We start from the raw sequence: 25306 nt of genomic DNA on the forward strand, positions 1-25306 counted from the left end.
CCGCCCCCGGGGGGGCCGCCCCTCAGCGCGGCCCGGTGGCAGCCGGCAGCTCCACGGGGCTGCTGTCCCGCCGGCCTCCGCGCCGCTGCCGCCGCTGTTGCAGCGGGCTGGGCCAAGCGGTGCGGTAGCCGCAAGGAGAGAGCGGGAGCGGGGCCGCGCCCCGCACCGTGCGCACGGAGCTGCCACCCGCTGCGGCGGGCCCGTGGGCGGCGGCGGGCCGGGGGTCGGGCAGCGGGCGTGCCGCCTGCACACAGCGCCCGCCCTGCCGGTGGCAGCCAGGCCCCGGCCCCAACACCGGCGTGGTACCCCCCACCGGAGCCTCGGCGTGCGGATTTGTCCCCCCTGTTGGTAGCAGCGGTGTGACCGGCGCCCAGCCGGTTGGTAGCGGTGCTCTCCGCAGCCTGGGCGCACCTCGCCCGGGGTGCGGGGGCGCCGTCCCTGCCGCACGGCGGCCGCGGGCCGGGTGCGCGGTGCTGGCTGGCGCACGGGCTCCGGCCGGGTTCGGTGCTGGTCGGTCACCGGGGCTAATGCCGTGGAGGCGCTCTGAGACTTCCCCGTGCGCCTGGAGAGTTGCGAAACCAGCGAGAAATTGATGAGGGAAAGTGAAAGATAACAGCCACGTTCAAGTCTTTCACATTTTTCTCCTCTACTTCTAACGTCAAGTTGATGTTAGAAATTTATTTTTCGTGGGAAATTTGTTAATACATTCTGAAGACCGAAAACAACTTGAAAATTATTTGTCAAAGGAAGGAAAACTGCGCTACTACCAATGGCTTTCTAGTAAGTTAGAGAAAAACACTTTTAACGTGGATAATTGTAGGATCACCACCCGAGCGGCGGCAGGATGTTCAGCATGCATTGCTGCATTTCTGATCGCTGCAGCACAGCGGCATTCCCACGACAGCCATGCGGCTGAGCCGTGGCGGGCAGGTGACAGCCTGGGAGCGCAGGGCGGGCTGCGAAGCTGTGCTCAGGCACCGCGTGCTGCCTGCTCCCCTTCCCCAGCAACAGCATCATCCTTCCACATGCATTTGCTCTGTAACTCTCAGCAAGTGAGCGGTAAACTATAATACTGAATAAAGATTTATTTATTTATTTATTTATTTATTTATTCTAGCCTAGTTAGGCCCCGTAGTTTGCATTTGGTGAAAATAGGTGCGTGCATTATACTTCTGGCATTTTCTTAACGCCTTTGCTCTGCATTGCTTCCCATGCGGTTTTCATGACTCAGGTACCTGAAGACCAACATGTGTCTTTTTCCTGTGAATTTTCTGAGATGATCCTCCAAAGCTTTTCTTTATGATGGCAGTAGGAGTGATATCTGCAGCTAGCCTAACTCCAGTAAAGCTTAGAAATACTAGTAATCTATATGTTGCTAAGTATAAGGACCTCTGTTTAGTTATAGAGGCAGAGCATATAGTGAGAAAGAATATTTTTTATTAAACTAACATACATTTAGAGGATAAAGATATTGTGTAAGTCATTCAGCTGTTGCACAACTTAGGCTTAGAACAGACTGGAAGCAGTTTATTTTGGAATAGCCTAATTAACATTGCTCAACTTGTGCGTCTGCAGGAAAAAGTAGTTAAGATACATGGAACAAAAAGAAGTCACAGGCTTGTGGGAGATAGCTACGTAACTTCTGTAGAAGTGATGAGTAAGCAGGAACTGAGATGTGTTGCAAAACAGTACAGGTTCTTTACTGCGTAAAGGCAGAGGTGTTGGGAAGTCTTGTGTTGATTACATTGGTGTGATCTTGTTTCATTTGGGGCCTTGTTCTGTGGGAGGCAAATTTCTGACTAGGTATCTGGAGGTGGCTGGGAGTTGTGCTGAGAAGGGAACATTCTGGGAGAATTTAATGGAAATTATCATCTCCTTTTGGTACATACAGTCCCACTGACTATGACCCACTGCTGTTGTTTCATGTAGGCACCAGTGATACAGCCAGGAGCAGTCTGAGAAGTACCAAGGAGGACTGCAGAGCCCTGGGAGCAGCAGTAAGGGACTCAGGAGCACAGGTAGTTTTTTCATCAGTCCTCCCAATGGCAGTCCAGGGGACAGGATGAAAGCTACCAGCTTTGTCAGTCTGGTGTCTCTCCAGGAAAACCAGCCAGTAAATCAGGGCAGCTGGAGGCAGGGGTGGGGACAGGCACAGGTGTGATGCAGCTCAGGCCAGGGTCGAAACAGAGCTCCTTGGTGAATGAGCAGAGGGCATGTGGATGGAGGTCCCAGGTGAGGTTGGTTAGGGCTTATTACTACAAGTTAAGGCTTAGTAAGTCCACTCGTGGCCCTGACATTCAGGCAGTTCATTCAAAAGTACAATCTGATGTCTTAGAGGAATGTCCTTGATTAGTGAAAGTTGTTCTTGTGTTGGTGCAGTAGATGCATAACTGATGGGACATTCACACAAGTATTACAAATGATTTCAACAGAATTGTCAAAATCCATGGAACAGGAACATAAGCATTTCAGATCCATTTTGTCCATGAGATGTTCAGATGGCTTTGTGGAGATGGTGCAGGTGAAACCAAACAACAGCTCCAGGGCAGGGTTAACTCAAAAGATGATCAATAAAAAGCAGAAACACCCAGTTGGAAGAAGGAAAACTTTTTATTCAACAGCTCCAGGGCAGGGTTAAGTCACTAAGAGGATCAACAAAAAACAGATACACCCAACTGGAACAAGGAAAACTTTTTATTCACATCTGAAACCTGATCCTCGGGGAAGACCTACAAAGGCAAGCCTGGGAACCAGAAGTAGCAATTCCTCTCAGTACTGAGAACTGGATCCATATATTTGCACAGTGAAAGTTTTATGACCACTATAGTTTTCCGTACATCTCAACAAGTATTAACCCATTGTTGTTCCACAGAAGTTAACTTCTATAGGCTGTCATCTCTCCTAGTTAACATACTTGATCAGCTGTCTTCCTTTCTTCCGGTGTTTGAGGAATATTAATTTAGATTACTGGAAGAACAATCATTCCCTGTACATCAATATAAGCCTATACTTAGCTTGATGCCTGCTGTGTACTGATCCAACTTGTAAATGAGTTTTTATTCCCCACCCCAAAATGTCTTACTCAAAAGGCCATAGATGGCACCTCACTTTACAAATCACGTTCATTTTCATATTCTTAGACATCAGAGTTACAGCAACACTCCTAGCTAACAGCGAAGTATTTCTAATCAGGAAAAGACAGCAACATGCAACACGTTTTGCTGAAATAGGGGCAAGGGTAGCTTTAATTCATGCTTCTTTACATCGCATAGTTAACACTTGTGCACTACAGAAGGAGAGATAAGAACCAAGATTGACCAAACTGGCAGTCTTCTTAATCGGGGGCATTAGCAAATCTGTATTTGTTTGGGTTTCTTCATGCATACTTTTTAAAGATTAAGGGATTAAGTTCAAAATTATATTGGCACGACCAGGATTAGCCATATTTTGTTGAGCAGCAGTGCCCACATGAAGCATCAGCACACTATGAATGAATACTGGCATTTCCTTGAGCTCAGTGTGGGCCCGGAAGTGAACAACTGTAATGAAAATCAACCATAATTCAAGTATTTCAGTCAGAAAGGTCTGTATACGTGGTGATTTGAAAAGTCTTAACTCTGTGCACTTTTATTCCTGAAGAGCTTAAAATTTTCCAACCCATACACCAGATTTTTCTCACTGTATTGTACTTGGTATAAGTGTGAACCTCCTGATGGCTTTTCTGTTTTGCAAACTCTATAATGCTATCTCCTATAGTGAATTCTGTACTAAAACTGCCTAGTGTTGTACTTCTGTGGATGCTGTGCCTGGTGCAGAGTTTTGCATGCAGGTCCTGAGGCACGCACCCTTTCAACCAGTGGTCTGGTAAAGCATAGAGCCTGCTGCTGAGGGTGCCTGGAAGTCTGGAGTGTGTGTGGTCAGGAATGTGGGAATTGTACCTGCCATGTCCTTAGCTGGGTTTTTTTTCTGTTGTCTTCTAAGAAACTGACTGTAAGAACTAGCTGCTTCTCATATAGTGGAGTGGTTATCAGAGGGAAAAAACTTCCAGTCATCATTGACCTGATTTGAAGATAATTTAAATGGTAAAAATAGAGTGCTTTCCTCTTATGCCGCAGTTTTCCCATACAGATCTAAATGCTTTATGAAAATTAAGTGCAGTGGACTTTTTGTTTATTCAGTTTCCAGTGAAAGTGCACAGATGCATTAGTGATGAGTGGGAGTTTCAGATGCTCAGCAACATAGCAAACTTCTCTCTGTTGTGCTGTGACAGAATACAATAGTATTATTGTATTGAATATTGAGTGCAATAGGCTCAGAATATTGAGTGCAATACAGCCACCTTACAAAGGTGACACCAGACATTTTTGTAATGGTGTAAACCAGGAAATCGTAACAAAAAAAACCCCAAACAAACCAAACAACAAAAAACCCTAACTAGAACTTCAGGTGAATTTCAGTGGTCCAGAAGTCCGTAGCTGATTTTGGAGCCTGCCCAGTTTGATGGGATGAAGAAACAACTATTCCGACAAAATCCATTACAGGACCTTAATGGTGCAGCCTTTGGTGCAACTGTCAGTTTCACACTGTCCACTGTCCTGGACAGGGAGATTTATTTATTTGGCATGGACAGTGTTGCTTCCTTCAGCGTTTGGCAGGTATCACTTGGGCATGAGATTCTATGGCTGTCCGAGTGCTGACTAAGGCTATCTGCTGGCTTCTGCAGCCTGATTCAGACTTGGGTATAGATGTACGTCTAAGCAGGCAGGAAGAGAGGGAGCTCACAGCAATAGATACGAACACAGCTGCAGTCTGCTGTAAATTAAATCAGATCTTGGTGTTCAGAAGTAATTCTCAGTACTGGAGAAAACTCTTCCTATTACAGAATATTCTCTGAGGTAAACTTGGAATTACACTTTTTTTTTAAAAAAAGATGAAAATACTTATTTTCATGGAAATGTAATTGCATCGGAAGAATGAATCTTCCACTTACTCAAACACATCAGCCAACGTACTTGGCACTAGTGGTTGCTTGAGGCAATGTTCTGCACTGCATGACATTCCTTTATATTAAAATCTAGAAATCTTGTCTTTATGAAGTCTTGTGTTTATGAACTCTTCTGTTAATCGAAGCAGAGATTGTGAATAGTGACCTCATTTTGAAAAAAAACCAGAAAAAATAATCTTTATGTCTAATTAGTCAGAAGCAATATTGTTTTTTAAAAATCCTGTTACAATATAAGTAGGATTTTAAAATGGAATGTGTAAATTCAGTCTGAGTCCTGGAGCCTTAGGTTAGAGTGCTTTCTATTAAAAAAGCAAGGAAGAAGGCCTTAAGCATCCTTAACTAACTTTTCTTAAGTTGAACCAGAAGACTAAATGCTGCCCAGATTTGAAAATCAATGTTTTAATGAACAAACTGAAAATCAGTCAAAGTTGCTCTTTGCTGAATGGGTTTCATAATTTGAGAAATTCTACTAAGTCCCAGTCTACTGCTCACATGAGAGGGAAAGATCTATGTGAAACTTCTCTTTTTCCCTGCTGAGGTAGAGTCATTTACAGTATATTAATCCTTGAAGAAATGGGAACGATAGGGAACCTGGTTGAAGATGTTTCTGCTCATTGCAGGAGGTTGTTCTAGATGACCTTTAAAGATCCCTTCCAACTGAAACCATTCTATGATTCTATGAATGTGATACATTTGATTGTACTGAGATACGTTTGAATGGACAAAAAATTTCCATGTAAACACTTTAAAAAATATGGACTAAAACCTCAGGAAGTGTTGATTTTCTTATCAGTAGGATGGGGTAAATTTTGCTCTGTGTTATCTGGATTAAATCCAGGATGAGTTTTATAGGTATCATTGGAGGCTTTCTGGACTTACGCAGATGTGAATGGGAAATTAGATTGTTTCAGTTTGGTTCAGATGGTTTCTACTTGGTACTCCCATGAAACAATTATTTTCTTCTCTCATTGTAGACTAATCTACAGATATCACAGAATCCTAGAATGGTTTGGGTTGGAAGGGAGCTTTACAGGTCGTCTAGTCCAACACCCCTGCTGGGTGTTGGAAGGTGACCATGGGCAGGGTCATCTTCCACTAGACCAAGCTGCTCAGAGCACACATCTAGATAAACCTTTAAAAAATGTATTTCCCATCACATCTTCTGAGCAATTGGCCTTACTCCCTTGCAGCTTTTACTGTTCCATTATATTTGACAAGGGACTAATATATCCAAAGGCTTTTTCCTAGTTCCTGGAGGTGGAATTCTGGACTAGACATACTTTTTGGTTGAGTATTAAGGGAGACCATCCTGCCTTTGGAAGGGATGTATGAGAGATATGTATGGAGGTAGAGAGGTCCCACAAAATGACTTTTAAAATCACATTGGTTTGATGCAACTCAAGCAGATGCTAAGAGGACTCTTTTATTAAAGGAGAGACTGTAGCAGGGAAGCGTGTAGTCAAGTGGAGCGACTCTGGTAACAATGGGTGTCTGTTGCTAGAAGCATCCTGATGTTATTATCAACATGCCAGTTTGCCTTTGCGTTATTACAGCATCATCAGATCAAAAGCACCTGAACCCTAATTCTGGCTTTTGCAGGTCATGTGTGACTGCTGCTGTAGCAAGGAGTATTTTGCTCTCCTGAATTTGTACTGGGGCTGGGGCTGCCAGCACTCAGGGGGGCCTGCTTGCGGTCACCACCCCATTTTTTTATGACTTCTCTTGTGTTCAGGAAGGAGGAAGATTTTAGTGCTGTCCTTGTTTCCAGTCCACATTCATCCAGGCCTGTTATGAACGTTTTGATATTGTGTTAATTTTTTGTGAAACAAATGTTCTAGGAAGTATGATCATCATACAAAACTAAACATCAAAAAATCAGAGCAGAGGGCCAGGAAAGAACACCATAAATGTTAAATTGCCAAGGAATGTAAGGCTCTGAGTCTCCTCTAGACAGTGTTCTCTTCCTACATATTAGTTGCAATGATTAGCAATGATTAGTTGCAAACCTGATTAGCAATCTCATTGCTTCAGAGAATAATACAAAGAATCCTAGTAACTAGATGGCAAATGAGATTCCACTACACAGGAATTAAGAGCACTGTGCCAGCTCCCATGACATAGTCTACTCCAGGGACATCTGAATCGTAAAAAATTGGCTTACATACTTTGGCAGAACTTAGATTCTACCATGACTTCGGGAAGCTACCAAGATATTCTAAAGATGCGAGTATTGTCTTATCATCATCGACTTAGATTTATGGTTTTCTGAGAATATGAGGGGTTTTTATATTTATATAATGAGACATTGGAGAAAAAAACCTTCAGTAATAAGGTCTGCCCTGGATTTGATGCACTGTATGGTAATATTACAATCAGTAAATTCAGTATAGCAGCCATATGCATCTTTATGTGAATCTATAAGGAATTCCATGGCTAATGGATGTTTGCTAGGAAAAAAACAGGTGAGAGTGAAATGCTTTCCTTTGATGGCCTCAGGTGGAAATTCCCAGAGAGAGAGTGCAGAACGTCCCAGCTATGCACTTGACAATGAAGGACCTCGTGGTGATGGTGGCATGAAGCCCACGTACCACAGGCTGACCTCTGCCTCCTGCCTCACCCCACTGACCCAAGGACATGGCTCCTGGCTCACACCCCACGTGTTTTCATGCTGCTCTGTGTTTGGGTGGATTCCATGTTTTGAAAGCATCATACCCACATGATCTCAGAGCAGCCTCTGGTTGGCTGCCCACTTTCTTCCTGTAAGGAAGATACAGGGAAATGTTCTATTCTATATGTCTATATACAAAGATATTTTTATCTATAGACATACGTAAAGATGTAGACATTCAGTGTGACAAGGCCAATAAAAAAAAAAGGCCTAGGAAGTTTCCCCTGAAAGACCACACCAAGCAGAAGAACAAGTCAATGGCTCATGAATCAGAAAATTGTATTTAAAGGCCAATTTCAGAGAGAGAGGGTAGGTGGCATGGAGCTCCCCTTGTCCACGGCTGTGAGGAGCCTCCAGCAGGCTGTGGGACCACGCGTGGTGCAGACTGTGTGTGTGTGCTTCCTGGGCCTTAGGTCAATGGCTTGTTGAAAGCTGCAGAAATCTCTGGCTGACTGGCTGTGGAGGGAGGGGATGGGAGTGTGCCATGGTCTGGTCCTGTCCCTGTCTGGGCCTGCGGCTGCAAAAGGCAGGTTAATATCAAGAAAAAAAGGGAGCAGCTGCCCTCAATCCCCATGGGCAGCTCCAGCCTGTGTCTTTCCAAGCTGTCAGTCTGACATCTCCCTGGTAGCCAGGAGACACCCATCCCATTGTGGCATGGGCCAGCTGACTGCTTGCTCTTGCCGTGCCACTGCATCACTAGGTTGGTGCCAAGAGCTGGTGTAATTTTTGATTCCTTAATATCTGTGTCTTTGTAGACGGTAGCAAATTTATCTGGCTGTGTGGCTGAGGACTTCAGCACATCATGGTCTGGTCTTATTCCTGTCTGGGACTGCAGCTGGAAAAGGCAAGATAACAAGCAAAGGGAATCTGTAACTAATGTAAAAACCCCAAACCCAACCCTTTCTAAAAGCAAGAAATACTATATGTGATGTAGCAGCTGAAAAATCTGTAAATGAAGTCTGTCATATAGCTCCATGCTTTCACTATTGATGGTCTTAAAATGATTTCACCCCTTTAACTGATACTGTTTCTGGATTGTGATAATGATCGATATCTTTTAAACAAAGACTAATGATATGTCTGTAGTTGCTATGAAAATGCATGCAAATTAGGTCAGTGCTGCAGTATGCAAGAAGGTAAGTTTTCCTTTTGAAAATGTTTTAGATTCCATAGGATTCTGCATCTGTTTCTGCTAAAATCTACCATAATAGTAAGATGAAATATTTATACTGCAGTTAGTTCAATCAGGCGTTCATTTTGTTTGGCAGGCTGGATCACCTTTTGGGGAATTAACAGTTTGTGAGCTGCAAACTCATGTGAGGGTTTGATATACTGCTCATTGTGAGCACCATGGTATTGGCACACATGGGTCAATGCTATAACAATGTCGTAATGTAGCTGGAAAGCACATGCTCATAAATCAGTAAGGGTAAAATAGTAGTATCAGACTTTGATCCAGAACTGAAAAAAATGTGCTGCAGGACTCAAGAAAGAAAGAACCAGTATCACAGAAACTTTTCCAGCAGTAACACTCGGTACTTCGAGAAAGCTTTTCCAAATATCTGTCCTTCTCACTGTCATAACCTGTACATCCATCTTCTCTTAATTTTTTATTTTATTTTTTTTAATTTAAGTAATTTGCTGACACATATTTCTGGGGATCCTCTGGGATTAAACCATGACAATCCTTCTTGGTGCCTAATGAGGAGGTCAAAGGGTTCAACATAATGACAGATTTGATTGGAATGTGCTAGATTGAATTTATAGCTGTTATTGCTGTTTAGCTATTAATTTGCAGGCTCTGGTGCTTGCCATGCGGCTTGCTTGCCTTACTGCATGTTAGAGTCTAGCATTCATTAGTGGTTGCTTTTTGCTTTTGCTGCTCACTGTACTGCTGCACTGCTTATCATCTTACTGTGCTGTGCCTGGGAACATTTTGATGACAGCCGTGGCAATGCACCTGGGCTGGCAGGTGACCAGGGCATGGCTGCTGTTTCTGTGCTGCTGTACTGGACAGGCTGGAGCTCCAGTGTGAACTCGAGTCAAAGGGACTGTGACCTGTGGATGAGTCTATGCAGGAGCAGGACACCCCAAAGTGACTGTGGCCATGCCAGAGCAGGTAGGTACACCTCGAAGCATCTGTGGCCATGGTTATGTCCATGCCACAGGAGGTACACCTCTGAAAGGATTGTGGCCCAAGGGTAAGTCTGCGCTGGAGGAGGTACACCGCTAAGCATTTGTGGCTGTGCATGAGAGCACATCAGCTTGTGAATGCACACTCAAGTTGGCAAAGATTTAGGGAACTCTAATTTATATCATATGATACCTAAAATTAAATTTGAAGTAATTACAAAAAGGGTATTTTTACTTTGTTTTACAGACATAGCCTGGAAATAAAGTACTTAGAGGGAATAACATTACATTCACTGTTTTTACCTCTCTGGTAGCACAAACTACCAGAAGTAGAAATACCTTTCTTACATTGAGCATAGGCATTTTGAAAATGGGCTGTAATAAAAATTTTACAAGTTTCAGTGTTTGAATTGTAATGGCTGCAAAGACAATGTTTCTGCTTCAACTCTTTAATTTACTGCTTGAAATAAAAAATGCATTTATGCACTTAAGGTTTGATTTATAAAACTGCTATTTAATCTTACGCAGGGTCTTTGCATAGTTTACTTGGTAAAAGAAACCTTTGATCTCAAGAGTACAGAATGTGGCAAATGGGATTGAAGGTGTGAAAGAACTGTGGTATTCTTAGAAACAAAACTTAGCTTGCAGTGCAATATATTTTATTTAAAGAAAAATAGTGACAACATTTTACAAGTGAAGTGCAGAAGCTAGGGCTGCCTGAAGGGAAGTCAGATCGGCAAAAATACTGTAGATGCAGGATTCCCTTTGAAACAGTGTGTTTGCTCTGATCTGGTACTTCCAGGATATTCACACTGAACTTTTTGCTAGGTGATTTTTTATGCTGTTAAACAAACTATTGCCAAGGTACTACCTAGGACAGCTTCTTGGCTGTCATCTAGATTGCTAGTGATTTTTACCCATGAGAACTTTGATTAAGGCATCTAAAGTCTGTAGCATTTGTAACTGTGTTACAAGCAGAAATCTGGTTACCACTTATGTAAGTTTTCCCAAATTCTAGTATGTAGTTAATGTGGGGAGATGGGAGAATATTATTTTATACTGCTACCTCTTCTGTAATAACAAAGAGACTAAAAAACGGAACTCGGGACCAATCATTTGAGGTACTGTATAAACCTAATGAAAATATGGTTAAACAACTGAAATATTTACAACACAAATTGAAGCTAAGAGATAATAGGGCAATAAAAATCTTAGGATGACAGCATGTAGAAGTTAGGATTAGTGCTTTAAGTGATATAGGTATGCTGCATCCCTAAGCATTGTAGGGTGTTTTTGTCAAAACACAATGTTAAGCCAAAATATGAAGATGGGCAATGTGTAATGGGAGGTGGAATTTGTGTGGGCTTTTCTAATGCTTACATGTTGTGTGAAAGACCATGGCAAAATGATCGAACTGGCCTAGCAAGCAGCAAAGACTGTTGGCAGAGTCTTCTAAATGGATGGACCCATTCCTCAGCTTACATAGGAAGAGTATGTACAAAGTGTCCCACATCCAAAGGGTTTCTATGCAGTGGATATTGTACTGTGGGAGCAAATAGCTCAGTGGAAAGTACTGACCAATATTTATCCATCATCTCAAACATGACTTGCAATGTGTGTGAACTCTGAGCTGTTTGAACCAGCCTGATAGTGGTGTGATACCGTTTTGCTTTGTAGCCATAGCAAACTCAAGTAAAAGTGACTTCTTTGTTCTGGCTTCTTATGAAAACTGGTATCTTCCTTATTATCATAGGATATTCTACTCACTCCTAACTAAAAATTGGATCTTTTTACATCAGGACTAGATAATCATCTAATGGCTTGGAAAATTATCTCAAGGAGGATTCTAAGTGGTCGAGTTTTATTTGCAAAGCTATGGCACATTTAAAAGAGTATTGTGCTGATATTAGGGCTGTCCCAGCATTTTGACTTCTGCTCAAATTTCTATCTAACTTCTCATTGCCAGGAAGTGAAAGCTTAAATCTTTTTATGCAAGGAATGAAGCCTTATTCCCATTTCTGGCACTGAAGGTAGGAATGAAGAAAATAGTATGACTAGAGAGAAAAAGTTAAACCTTTTCTTCACCACATTATGATTCTTTCCCACCTCTTCTATCACTCTTTCCGTTCATATTCAGAACCACTGGAAAATATTGAAGGAAACTTGAGGCAAAAATGTTTCTGATAAGCCCAATTACCAACAAAAGCACCATTCTTATATACTTTTCTACTGTTAATTTTTTTAAGCAATGTCAGTTCATACTGCAATTTCCCCCAAGTATTAAAAAAATAGAACAGCATCGGGACCATTAAAATAACATGAATGTATTGTTGCACATTAATTTAATTATTTAATGTCTTTTAATGTATTTTGCAATAATTTTCCCTTTCATCCTTAACTGCTGTTAGTTGTTGTTGTAAGCATAGTGAGAAAGAAAGGCTTTGCTAGTCAGGAAGACTATGATTATAATGAGAAAACTGAATGTATGTTTTCAGCAGCAACTTATTTTCTTTTTTCTGTCTAGCTGTGGAATTTCCCATCTGACACTTATCAGGGTCAGGATTTTTGAGCTCCTTTGTCTAATATGATGAAAGGGACCTTGTATTACTGGCAGCCATTAGCTTTAGGATGTGGTACCACATTTCCTGGGGTGATGTTCTTTGTTGCTCCTTCGTGGCTCACATTACCCTGTGGGTCAGCCCCTGGTGGCAGTGTGCCTCTCCTTGGCCATAGCACCTCTCATCTAAGGGAATGACTGTTTTGAGCTATTCCAGGCTGCATTTTATTGGAGGTCTTGATCATGAATCTAGGTAATTCTTTCCATACTGACAGTACAAAGATTCCTGATCTTCCTCTCTAGCCTGTCACTTTTCATCCCTACTAGATTCCTACAGTTTTTACTTGCATTTTTTGATGATTAGTGGTTCTATAGAAAAGGTTCTGGGGAGACTGCAGAGCTGCTGCTATCACTTCAAAATGGAAAGATGGAAATGTTGCCATTTTACTGTGTCTTTGTGTTACCATGCACTGATAGATCTCAGCTTGACCCAGTTGTGAATTATTTCCAGTTTACTCTATAAATGCTGAATATTGCAAATGTTGTGAAGAATGTGAGACTACACTTGGAAAAAGTCTAGGAGTATAAGGTCAGCCAAGCAGACAAAGAGGAGAGCAGGGCCCTAGTAAAACAAGTCAGTGTGAGAAACACTTAGGAACAACCTAAATGCAGTTATTTTTAGGTAGAAGAAAGATGCATTAGTGATGACCTGAAGATGACTGTGCCAAGTCTGTTCAACCCAGGAATCCACTTAAAGTTCTGGGACTGGAAGGGTGGAATTCATTTCTACTATTTCTGAACATCAGTGAGCAGTGAATATATTTACATCTGAGTTCAAGTCAAAGAGAGTTGTCTTCCAGTGGAAATGGACATTTTTAGGTTATTTCTGCTCTCTGCATTAGGATTAGAGTAACTGCTCCTGAAAGTACAAAGCAAAGAAAGAATGCATCCCTGGCTGCGTTCTTTAAATGCAGCCTATTTTTGTGTTAAACCTACCTCTAGTTATTGCAAGCTTTGTGTGTCATTTGGCTGATTCCCTTCAAAGGACAGCAGGAAAGTCCTGATTCAGGCTTTTCCTGATCCAACATCCAATTGTGAATAACAAGAACACCGTGTTTGATCTTTTGCAAAGCTCATTTTTTGTAAAGAGTAAGTTGTTTCTTTAGTGGGAAGCCATTGATTTCAAGAGTAATGGTTGGACTCTGAGTGCATTATTTGTGAGTAGTATGTGATCAGGAATGCCACCACGACACTGTTCTGTAATTGAAAAGGTATTTAACATTAGAAACTCCAATTTATGTTCAGATTTTTTTTGCACAAACAGCAGTTAATGGAATGGGCAAATGCTTTTGGCAATGTACTGTATTCTGTAATTCATGCCCGAACTGGGTAGATTGGTGTTGAATGCAAATTGATTTTTCAGCACCACCTTACTTAGATCCTAGATACCTCTGCTTCAAGTGCAAAGCTCCATCTAGAAAAGCCCATAGTAGTACCATAGATCCCTTTCACCTTTAGGTGAATTAAGAAAAAATTCTTCACCAGAAGGGTTTCAAGCATTTGAACAGGCTGCCCAGGGAAGCAGTTGAGTTGCCGTCCCTGAAAGTATTTAAAAGACATGTAGATGTGGTGCTTGGGGACATGGTTTAGTGGTGGACTTGGCAGTGCTAAATTAATGGTTGGACTAGATGATCTTAAAGGTCTTTTCCAACCTAAACAATTCTATGATTTTATGAATTTGAGTCTCCACCATCAGTGAATTCCACAGCTGAGTTATTCGCTGTGTAAAAAAAGTACATATTTTTTTTTAAATCTCCCATAACATTTCATTTGGAGTGCTTTACTTTTTGAATTACAAGGAATAATGAGTATCTTGCTACACTCAGTGTATCAGCTCTGTCAGATCCCTTCATGTGGCCAAGCTGAAGACATCTAGTGTTTTCTGTTTTTCTGATGTGGATGGATTTCCGTATTTTCCTATATACCTCAGCAGCCTGCTGCTTGTCTGTATGCTTCTGGTTTTATTGCCTTTGAACTTTATTTTTAGGGCTGACAGAACAGACTAGACATTTCCACCCCTAAATAATTTTCCTCAGCCTTTTCCAACAGTGATTATCTGTAGTTCTTTGGCTTGTGGTTCCTGCTGTAACAGTAGTCAAAACAGATAATATTTTCTGTAGTCCTTTGCTAACACTTTTACTGTTACAGATAAATCCAAAATAATTGCATTGACGTCAGTGGAGCTACTTCAGATGGGCATTGCTGAAACTGAAAACATAATTATGATACCATTAAGAACATCCTGTTTAAGGTGGGTTTTGTTGAAGATACGATGCTATAAAAACAGGAAAAAAAGGTATCTTCAAACTGGATGAAATTTCCAGTTAGCTTTTTCCACTACCAAGGAAAAGTCAAGAGGATGGTACTGTGGCAGGCCATACTTCATACTTTTGCAGCTCATCAGCTCTTTCCCATCGCATATCTGTGAGCTTTTTACTTGTAGCAGCTTTAAGATACGTTGCTAACACTGGAATTGCTGCTGATGTCATTAGATTTATTCTCCAGAGATCTTATTCCCCTGTCAATACCAGCTATCACTGGCCTTCATCTAGAGTATGTAGCAATTAAGCCCCATTATAAAATTAAAAGCTGAAACAACATGAGCCTTCATGCAAAGCCAAGTTCCTGCACAGAGCAGGGGTGGGAGTTCAGCTGCCTGATGGCAAGGTTTTCCCTGGATCTGAATGCATCGCTGTGGTGGTATAACCTCAGTGGGTAACTAAGCGCCACACAGCCACTCGCTCAGTCCACCCCCTGCCCTGCAGTGGGATGGGGAGGAGAACTGGGAAAAAGGTAAAGCTCATGGGTTGAGCTAAGAACAAGTTAATAATTGAAATAAAATAAGTAATAATAAAAAAAGTAATGAAAAGGAGAGAGAAGGAGAGAGGAATAAAACCCAAAGGGGAAAACCCCCAAGCGATGCGCAATACAGCTGCTCACTGCCCACTGACCAGCCAGTCCCCGAGCACCAACCGGCAGGCCCCAGCCAACCCCCCAACCTCCCCCCCCCCCAGTTTATATACTGAACATCATATACTGAACATCATGTTTGATGGTATGGAATGCCTCTTGGGCTACTTCAGGTCAGCTGTCCTGGCTGTGCCTCCTCCCGGCTACTGTGCACCGGCTCACTGGCACAGCATGGGAAACTTTAAAAGTCCCTGGTTTAAAGCAAGCATTACTTGGCAACAGCTAAAACATCAGCATGTTATCAACATTATTTTCATACTAAATCCAAAACACAGCCCTGCAGCAGCTACTAAGAAGAAAATTAACTCTATCTCAGCTGAAACCAGGACAATCACAGGTGACAGGGTGCCGAGGGCAGTACCCTTGTTTCTTTTAGGGACAGCAGCCTGCAAAGGTAAATTTTTATTTTTATTATTCATCTGAGAAGGAAAAAGAGCCCTGGATGGAACTGTATGTAAATGAGGAAGAAAATGGAGAAATACTCTGAAAACAGTAAGATAGACAGTTATTAAATAACCAGATAGAGACAGGGTGGCAAATAACCTTGTAGAAGAAGTGTAAGAGTGCAGTTTGGCAGACTGCAAAGCTTGGAAAAGCAGGTTTGATTTAAGTATATAGCCTGTAGAAAGGAAAAAAAAAAAAAGCCAAACATAAGGATGGCTATACTAGATTCAAAAAATATCTGTGTAGCTGTGTGTTTGGTCCCCCATAAGGGCTACCTAGGTAAGAATATAATAATAGAACAAACATACAGTATTCATTCCCAAGCAAAACATATTAGCTTTCAGTAATTTATAGGTCAGGAAGTTCATGAGATAGGGACTCATAAAGAATCATTTAATGGATTTTTTTTCTGCATGAATTTGTCCAGACAGTATTTGAACCATATAAAGTTTAAGTACTCAGATTATAAAATAAAAGGAATTTCCTCAAGAATGATGGCCCTTTTGGAAGTGAAGTATTATGAATATTATAGCACCAGAAATGGTTTCTCATGTGGAGAAATCAGAGAAGCCCTGCTGAATGTTGCTGTTAACACTGTCCAGAAATACCTTGCTGCAAAACAAACAAACAAAAAGTCTTGGGAACATGTACTATTCATAGCATGACCTCTATTTTTTATTTCTTTGATCTCAGACATGGAGATACAGAAAATGAAGAGATACAAGCTGCTATATAAACTTCAGAGCTGGACTTACAATCACTTCAAGTATTGGAGGACCACTTTCCTGTAGCTGAGAACTTGAAATGAAGGTGTATTTCTTACTTTGAGATGTTTTATCTAGTACTGTTTGTCCATCCTTGCAATGTCAAAATGGCCATCTCGCTTCATTCCTGATGCACTGTTGTTACACATTTTTACTGTCGGTTCTGTTTTTGTTAGGCTGTTTGTTGGGGAAATAAATAAATTAAAAGATAAATGAAAGTGTCCTTACACCAGTATAATCTTCTTCATGGCTTTATTTGTAGAATCAAATGTGTCCATTTCCAGGATTCCAGGAGAAACTCATCCCAAGGACATAATGCCACACATTTCACAGAGAAGCTCTGGATTAAAGATGATTCTCCCTCATTGTGTGAGAGAAATGGTAGACTGAAAGAAAGGACTGAAGTCGTGTTTGAATGTGCATTATCGCCGCATAGCCAAACACTGTTACAGTCACCAAGGAGAAGAGGAGACAATGCGGACACAGTAATTGAAGAAAAAAATATATCTAAAAATACCAGAAAAGGAGGAAGGATGTATGTAAAGAGATTAATATGAAAGGAAAAAGCAGTGACCCAAGACTAGAAAAGGAGGATTGGTAAGTCTCCCCTGCACACCTCAAAATGGTATATATTCAAACTGTAGAAATTGCTAGTGCCTGAAGTAAAATGCTGCTTCTGCTGTATTTGGCAAAAGCAGATGAGAAGAGATGAGGATTCTTCTTGCAGTATTTCTGATGGCTTAGGAAATTACAAGCTTCATCACTTTTTAAAATGTCTTTGGATACACAAATTGTTTCAAAATCTCATAAAATAATAAATATTTAAAATCTAGGTAATGAATAGAAGCTAAAGCATAGCACTAGGCTTTTCTCCGAATAACTAACCAGTGATACTGTTTCAATTTATACTAGTAAAATCTAATCTGTACATACATCTATATGGACAGATAAATTAATATAAGACAATTATGTTTAAAAGCACATCTTAGAAGAAAGAAAAATTAATGAATGGTACAATTAAAATTATCCAGATGTGTATTTTGTCATAAACTTTTATTAGACAGCAGATAAGTAGAATCAATAGTGTAGTGTGAATTAAAGCTGCTATTTTCCTACCGGTCCTGTGCACCTCTTGTGCATAATTCCACCACATGTATATCGACTTTACCCTCTCAGAATATTACTCTGTGTTTGATGGAGTAGGCTCAAGATACCTGAGTGACTGTGTAAGTCCTGATAATAGCCTCTCTAGGGTAGTAACCATGACTTTTTTAAAACAGCAGTAAAGCTTATCCTTTACGTGTGGTTGGTCAAAGGGCCCATCAGAAATATTAGTATATTTGAAAGTTCATTTGCTGCTTGTTGTACTCTCTGGAACAGCAAAGTTACATTTAAGTAAATTTCTATTTAAAAGAACAGTAGTGCAAGCAAACAAAAATTCAAAGCCCTACCAAACCAAAATGCTATGTGAATCCCCATTTCTTCTTTTGTATGGAAGAGGAGGAAGCAGATGGTGTTTAGATGTCCTCAGATACTACTAGGAAGAGCATGTGAAAACTTACACAGAATGAGTAGAATAAAGCGAAGAAGGAAGAGGCAGCAGCATCCTTTCTAAATTTGCTCCTGTCTCTAAGTTACCCTAATGGTGGGATGTATAGCAGTAATTGCTGTGGGCTTCTGGACAGGCAAGACGCACCTTACAACAGGGTGTAAAGCCAGTGCAGTTTGCTGAGCTGTACCACTAGATGGAGGCAGATATCGCATCAATGTCTAGTAAGCAGGGTGAGGTGTGCCGGTGGCAGTTTTCCCCAAAGGGAAGGAGGTCCTGTGTGCAAATGGCAGCACAACAAGAGCTCAGCAAGAGGTAGGATGCTGCTGACAGCTCATCAGTGCTACCGTTGCCTTCTCAGGACAGAAATTGTGGCTCCTACTTTATTTCACATGCTGTAGAGATGCTAGCCGAGTGCTGCTGCCTCTCAGATGTGCCTACTTCAAGACACAAGGGTGCCTCACTCCCACCTTGTGCTGGCCCTGCTGCAGGCCAGTCAGCTCGTGTCCTCACTGGAAGCTGTCTCCCAGATGTGTCCTGTTGTCAGGACGGTCTTCCTAGGAATACACCTCTTGAATTTTACCCCATTCCTCTCAGTTCACATGGAAATTTGTACTCTAGAAAACAGGTCTGCTACTTTCAGCCAAGTATTTGTTCTCATGCCTTCCTCATGTGTCAGTACAGCACATCGTCCAGCACGGTGCATGGATTGTCCCATGCATCTTTAGGAATGGTTCTCTCTGCACAGTCGTTCCTCTGATGATGTCTGTCTTCTCTTTAAGAAGCACTAGCGAGTGACTTGAGCTCAATAAAGAGCATGGTGTGTCTCTGTTTTGTGCTATGTTCCCTGTGGGGGCTTTGGCCAAGAGAACAGGGTACTTTCTGTCAGCATTGCATCTTTCCAGGACTCCACAGGTAGACCCAAGTTGGTCAAGCATCCACACAGGTCACGGAGCTCACTAGTCCCATTCTTCATAGTCTTTGATGCAGTCTGGGATCTGACCCTCTGTTCTGGGGCTTCCTGTTTTTCTCATACCTCAAGACACCTGTGCCGTCAGGATACTACCCGCTTAGCCCTAGCTACTTCATCTTTGAGCTTCATGTGGAAGAAATGGCTAGTAACTGGTGGGAGTGTTTAGAGGTGAGAAAGCTTTCTGAGAGGGAAGCACTTGAAAGAAGCATGCTTCATACCCTGTCCTTACATATCCTTGACACTCTGCATGTCTGTCAGTGACTTATTTCAGCCATACCATGATAAGGTGCTGCTTCTTGCAGCAGATATTGTTAGAGGGACTGGACTAACAGGAATTCTTCATCGAATAAACTGCAGCCTGTCTGGTAGGTGTAGAGCTCTAATTCTCTCTCCTACCCTCTTCAGGTAGATGATTGCTATAGGATTGCTCCTCTGCTGTTGCTGGAGGCACTTCCAAGGCAATCGCAGAGCAGTGGTAATCCCATGGATGCTGAAGACACTTTTTCTGATGGAGTACATTGAAGGTAAAGTGTCAGCTAGGAAAGGAGTGATTAGAAGAGGTCAGAAGGAAAGCAGGAAAAGGTAGTTTTGTAATATGGTAGAGGGAACTTGACCTGTATCCTTACAACTTGTTTCACATCCCTTCCAGCTCCAGGGAGCGAGGAAGAGCAAACCCGGAGATCAGTTGGTACCCAGAAACTTGAGTGGGAATTAGACCTACCTTAGGAAGTGCATTCGTGTTTAGATGCCATCCTAGGAAATGTGTATGTCTAAGTGGCTGAGAGAGCAGGACATAAGTCTTTTGAGTATACGGAGATTAAAATTGCCTCTCCTCCTTTCCACCCAGCCCTTGAATTGCAAAAGATGCTACCACTTTCTTGAGTCCCACTTGGCCCATGAGCAGACTTCCATCTCTCACATGTCCTGCACTAAACCTGGGGCTGAGCAAAACTTCTTCTCAGCTGTATGTGGACTTGGAGCCCTTGCATCACCAGGCAGCAGCTCTTGAACTGGAAAAAGCCTTTGGATAAAGGCTGGGACATACTGTCAATCTTTTGAGAGACTAGATCTTTGTGCGCATCTGGCAAATGTGTTGAGGTAGAAGCTGCCTTCTCTCCCCATCAGGGAGCATAAAACACTCCTAATGGAGAAACCATTGATCCTATAAGAGTTTGTCCTGCTATATATGCAAAAAAACTCCAGTGTTTGTAGACCACTGCCTGTGTGCAAAGTAAACTGTTCTCATCACATCTTTCCCAATCTCTCCAAGGACTAAGCCCAGTGGAGGCTTTGAAGTTCCTCAGGTGATGCTTTGCTCAGGGAGCCAGGAAGGCACAGGCATTTTCTTCTGGGATTGAGAGACAGGAATGCATTTTCCCATGTCATTTCAGCTCTTCAGTTATGGCAGGAAGACAGGTATGCCACCCTGCAGCAGAGAGCTCAGACCTCCAGGACAACTGGCCAGCTCCAGCAACCAGGAGGTCATCCTATGCCTGTCTGTGCTTGCTTTTGATTTCTGGCAATGTGGGAATAGTCTTCCAATGGAGGGAAGGAGAATTCCTGTTTGGTGTCTTTTTAAAATTCAGAATACCTGAGACATGTTGGAATATCACACTGGACAACGGGAATCCTAGTCTACTACTTCTCAAACCTGTTTCTCTGGTAAGCCAGAGAGGACACAAAATTGAAAAGCTGTTCCCTTTGGGAAAGCATTCCAGCTCATGCCCTGTGGGGACCTTCTCCTCTTTGTGTGAACCATATAGGAGAGAAGCACACTGATTCTGAGAAGGCAGCAGTAGGTACTGTGGAGGGCCAGGACATGCATGGGAACTGAAAGTGAGCCGTGAACAGTTGTAACTCCAGCGGTAAATGCACACAGGCTCTTCAGGGACCTATACCTCTATTCAGAAAGATATTTGTCTATCACACATACAGGAGTTATTTAATGCTCCAGTGAAATACCAGAAGACAATTAAAAAAACTCTATTAGACAACAGAGTATACAAGTTTGGTGTTGTTTTTTTTTTTAATTGTTAAGTGAAATTGTATAAAGTGCAAATAAATCAATATAAAAAATCAGGGAGGGAAAGTGCAGTCCAGGAGTTTACCACTTTAATTATCTAGAGGATTAAAATTGTTTTGGCATACCAAAGCAACCAGATGTGAATTATTTCATCTTTTTGAAGCACTGCCTTCAAAAGTTTGACGACTTTCTCCCTGTGGGAAAGAAGCACAAAATATAGAGACTGTACTGGAAATACACAATGTAGACAACTGTGTTTTATTCCTAGTGTTCCTCGCCCTGAGGAAGATGGCATCTAAAGAAAAGCAAACCTGGCAAAGTTTACTCTGTAGGGTCAATTCTGGTTGTGTTCCACTTCTACTGCTGAGTAGTTTCTGCCTTCACTGAACTGTCTCATTCACTCAGTAAGTGGCACAGTATCTTTCATTTCCCTGCCAGTAAACCCACTCACTGAAAGAGCTCATTTGCAGAGCAAAGTCCACTGGATTTGTTTGGCAATATGTAGGTCTGCAGGAAGACAGTGCATCAGGCTGCTGCACTGCTACTCCATCACCTCTTGGTTGCAGTGGCAACATGCTACAGAAGGAACATAGCAGATGGAGTATACAGGGATACGTTTCTCACAAGTTTGTTCCCCTTCTTTCTTTTTGGTAATATGATGAGGCCCTTGCAATCAGGGAGAGTAGTGAGACCTGTACCACAGCAAGTTTTATCTTGAAAATCAAATCTTATAATGAATTTACCATATAGCTTCTGAATTCCTCGCTTATCGTCCTCTGAAAGTCTGAAGGTTGCTGGGTTCACATATGAGTAGAGAGGGTACATCAGAGCTCCCTGGACATTTGAATGAGCAAGTCCCAAAGAATGGCCAAATTCATGAGCAGCAACAAGGAACAAATTAACTTCTGCAGCACAGAAGAATAGAAAAGTATGTTAAAGGTGTGACATTTCTTTTTAGCATACAAAGAATTGAAGTAGCAGGAGAATTTATATCTTTAATTCCCTTGGAATGAAATCTCAGAGTTTTGATCAGTTATTACTGATCTTCCTTACGTTACTGTAATATTTTAATAAAAATATTACTGATCTCTTGCATCTGGAGGCCCTCAGTCTCTTTCCAACCCTGCTTTTAGTCAAACTACAAGCAGGTCATTTTACCTTTTCATAATTTATATAGAAAACAGAGGCTCATAGTCCTTGTTTAGTCCATGAAAGTGCTTTAAAATATGGACAGACAGGCATTATGTAGCTGCTAATGATAATGAAGCACAAGTACTTAGAAAGGTAGTTGAAGAGAACAGAAATGTTGGTCCTGAAATGGTGCCAAAGCATGAAGCGTTATGGAAAGCATTTCCTATGGCCGTATTCTTCTAACATGTACAATATTTGCCTTTCCCCTTTATACACACATGTGGGTTTTACCTTGATTGTACTCTGACCACCTTTCAGCATCATCAAAATGAGCATCTCCACCAATACCTTCTCCAGGTGCAAATGCATGAGCTAGTGTTTTACCTTTTCCATCAAAAGGATATCCATCACCGTGCTCTGCATTTAAAAAGAAATGTATCCTCAGATGACATCAGCTGTAATGTTTAAATTCAGCAAATCGAAACATGTTGCTTGTTTGTGCGAGTTTTGTTCATTACCAAACCTTACAAAAAAATCCTACAATAGCAGCAAGGTTGTGAAACGAGGAGCAAGGCTTAGGAAACACTGTCCAAATTAATGACTTAGGTTCAAAACTTGTATTTGCTAATTCAGACTGCTGCATGTTTCAGAAAGAGCTGAACATTTTTTGTGAGCCTTTGTCAGAAATTCCAGCTTGCAGGATCCTTTCTCACTTTCACTGGCACATTAGTCAGTTCTTCATGGCAACACAATATGCTTCCCGTTAGTGAGCCTGGGACATTTTGGTGTTTATATGCAGCCATCTACTTGTAAGCTAGGTGTCTGATCTTCATTTACGGTTGATGGAGATCTAATAACTATTGTCAATGGATCTAGAGAACAAGTCAGCTAACCATAAAGTAGTCATTTAGTTTGGCTAAGTTGAGTCAATTTAGGTGCCAGGCACAGGTTAAAGGTACGGGTGCATTCATATATTAATCTAGATCACAGGGGAGCTTCTGAAGTAACTCTACTGGGACATGCGCATTTACCATGCTTTTGCTTGCACCTTGGTGCAATCTTGGAGTGCATCAATGGGACTCCTTCTAGAAGAAAATCAACGAGAAGATACTCTCTATGAGCAAACCTAATGTACCCCAGATGCCAAAGCCTGTTTAGTCCAGGGTACCAAACTAGATCTGGATCAAAGTAAACCAGCCTGAACCTGCCTGAATCCAGCCTGTGGAGGCTGGATCTTCAGAACCAGCTGGTTTGCTCTACAGATCAGTTCCCATTAGTTTGCATTATTTGTCAAGGCAGACAGAGCTTTGCACATCTAAATCTAAGTATCTTGTTCTGGAGCTAAATTGTCCCTCCATTTCACAGCTATAACTCTGAAAGGATTTTTTAATGGTTTCATAGGAGTAAAACTGAATCATAACATACAAATTTGGTGGCATGATAAAGACAAGATAAAATTTATGCACACTTCAGAATAATTCCAACTGTTCTGCCTTAAAGCTGTGGCTATAAAAATACATGTTTTGAGTCAAATACGGACCATTGTATTTTAAAAATTACAAGTGTTCTCACCACCACGTGCAAATTGAATCATAATGTCTGCATGTCCCTTGAATACTCTTAGGAACTTCAGTGGAGTCACATCACTCCATACCATAAAGGCCCTTCTAATTGCATCATCCACTTTCTTTTGAGGTAGATCAGGTGTATAATTCACAATCCTGGTAGCAAAATGAGACAGATTAATGTCACTTAGGGTGTGAAGGAAACCCACGCAGTTAAATACAAAGCAACCCCTTTCCCCATAAAACCTGAAACATCACTAACCTGTAAGTCAAATGTCTCTTTCTCCATCTTGGATTTCCAGGAAATGTTTCGTAGTTTGCTATATCAGGGATTCCACATCTGGGCTGTTTCATTGTTTCTTTTGTTTCTGCATTTAATTTTCCAGTTAAAGTCAGGTGGAAAAACCTCTGCATTTCTTTAATCCTGTCTTCTAAGCTTAAACTTGGTGTTTTTGTAAGAAGTGGAAAGAATCTGTCAAGATATGCCTGGAAGAAGAAAAGGAAACAAAAATTAATACATACACCTGTGATCTTTTGGTAATTGCATTATAGATATGATTGAATTGTTTCATTATCCTGCAGTCATGCTAGTTTTAGATCTATTTTCTCTCCCTATTTTAGTTTATCAAATTCTGTTCTCACTGTATTATTGACCAACATATATAAAAAGAATTGCAATAGCAGCAAAACACTGTAAGCAAGCAACCCTTTTAAGTAAACACTATTTACTGAGCATTCAAATATGCAACCTTCCAATGTAGTCTACATAATATTTTTGAGATGCTTTGGAAGGGTGACGTGCTCCTTTATTGCCAGTTGGAACTTGATTTCTTTTGTATGCTAGACTTAGGGTGTCTAAAACTAGTCAGCGAGTTTAAATTCTTTAGTCACGTCTGCGAAAACTGGTGTGGTAGTGTAAGACAAGAAGATAATATAAACAGATAGGAAAGGAACATAGAAGCTAAATAAAAAATCAGGTTATTGATAATGCAGTTATGTTGTCCCCCTGGTAACATACCTTTAAATCCTCAAGGTCTCTGTTGCTCGATGATTCTAGTTTAAGTCGTGCTGGGAAAGCAAGACTCTTAGGTAAGAGGATGGCAGCACAAAGCAGGAGGTATCGCATAGTGCCCAGTTTACCAAGGAACCTTGCTACAGCAGAAAGGGTTTGACCTTCTGTCTCTCAAGACCACAGCTAAAATATTTATATAGGTCCTGATAGCTCCAAGCGGCAATTATATACATGACTCACTTTTTGGTGGTGTTAATGTAATGTCATCACTGTTCTAAGAACTAAATGAAAGCACGTTAAACAAACCTTGCCTTTGACTTCCCTGTTGATGTCATGTCATAGCCAGCAGCCAGCTTTGGCTCTTCCTTTTCATATTCTCCGAACAGTGAAACCACAGGGTCATAGGGACGTTCACGTTGTGTAACTTCATCAGTACAGTTACTGTATAATCG

At 41.4% G+C, this 25306-nt stretch overlaps 1 protein-coding gene across 1 annotated transcript; it reads right to left on the bottom strand.

Annotated features, from left to right (window-relative positions):
- Window positions 1–21126: 21126 nt before the first annotated feature.
- MMP7 (matrix metallopeptidase 7) lies at window positions 21127–25103 on the bottom strand. Its single transcript, XM_037377230.1, has 6 exons — window positions 24861–25103; window positions 24105–24328; window positions 23850–23998; window positions 22569–22694; window positions 21890–22051; window positions 21127–21340 (listed from the first exon to the last, which is right to left on the bottom strand). Exons 1-6 carry the CDS (start codon window positions 24966–24968, stop codon window positions 21318–21320), a joined length of 792 nt encoding a protein of 263 aa, XP_037233127.1. The 5' UTR covers window positions 24969–25103; the 3' UTR covers window positions 21127–21317.
- Window positions 25104–25306: the final 203 nt, after the last annotated feature.

This window comes from Falco rusticolus, chromosome 2 (assembly GCF_015220075.1).
Source record: "Falco rusticolus isolate bFalRus1 chromosome 2, bFalRus1.pri, whole genome shotgun sequence".
NCBI lineage: Eukaryota > Metazoa > Chordata > Aves > Falconiformes > Falconidae > Falco > Falco rusticolus.

Bases quoted from the DNA above. Each gene is read 5' to 3' on its own strand.
- MMP7 (XM_037377230.1), bottom strand. From the start codon at position 24,968: ATGCGATACCTCCTGCTTTGTGCTGCCATCCTCTTACCTAAGAGTCTT. The intron at 22,695-23,849 runs GTGAGAACACTT...TTTTAAATGCAG, and splicing joins GATTCAATTTGCACGTGGTG to AGCACGGTGATGGATATCCT. The intron at 22,052-22,568 runs GTAAAACCCACA...TCTGTGCTGCAG, and splicing joins GTGGTCAGAGTACAATCAAG to AAGTTAATTTGTTCCTTGTT.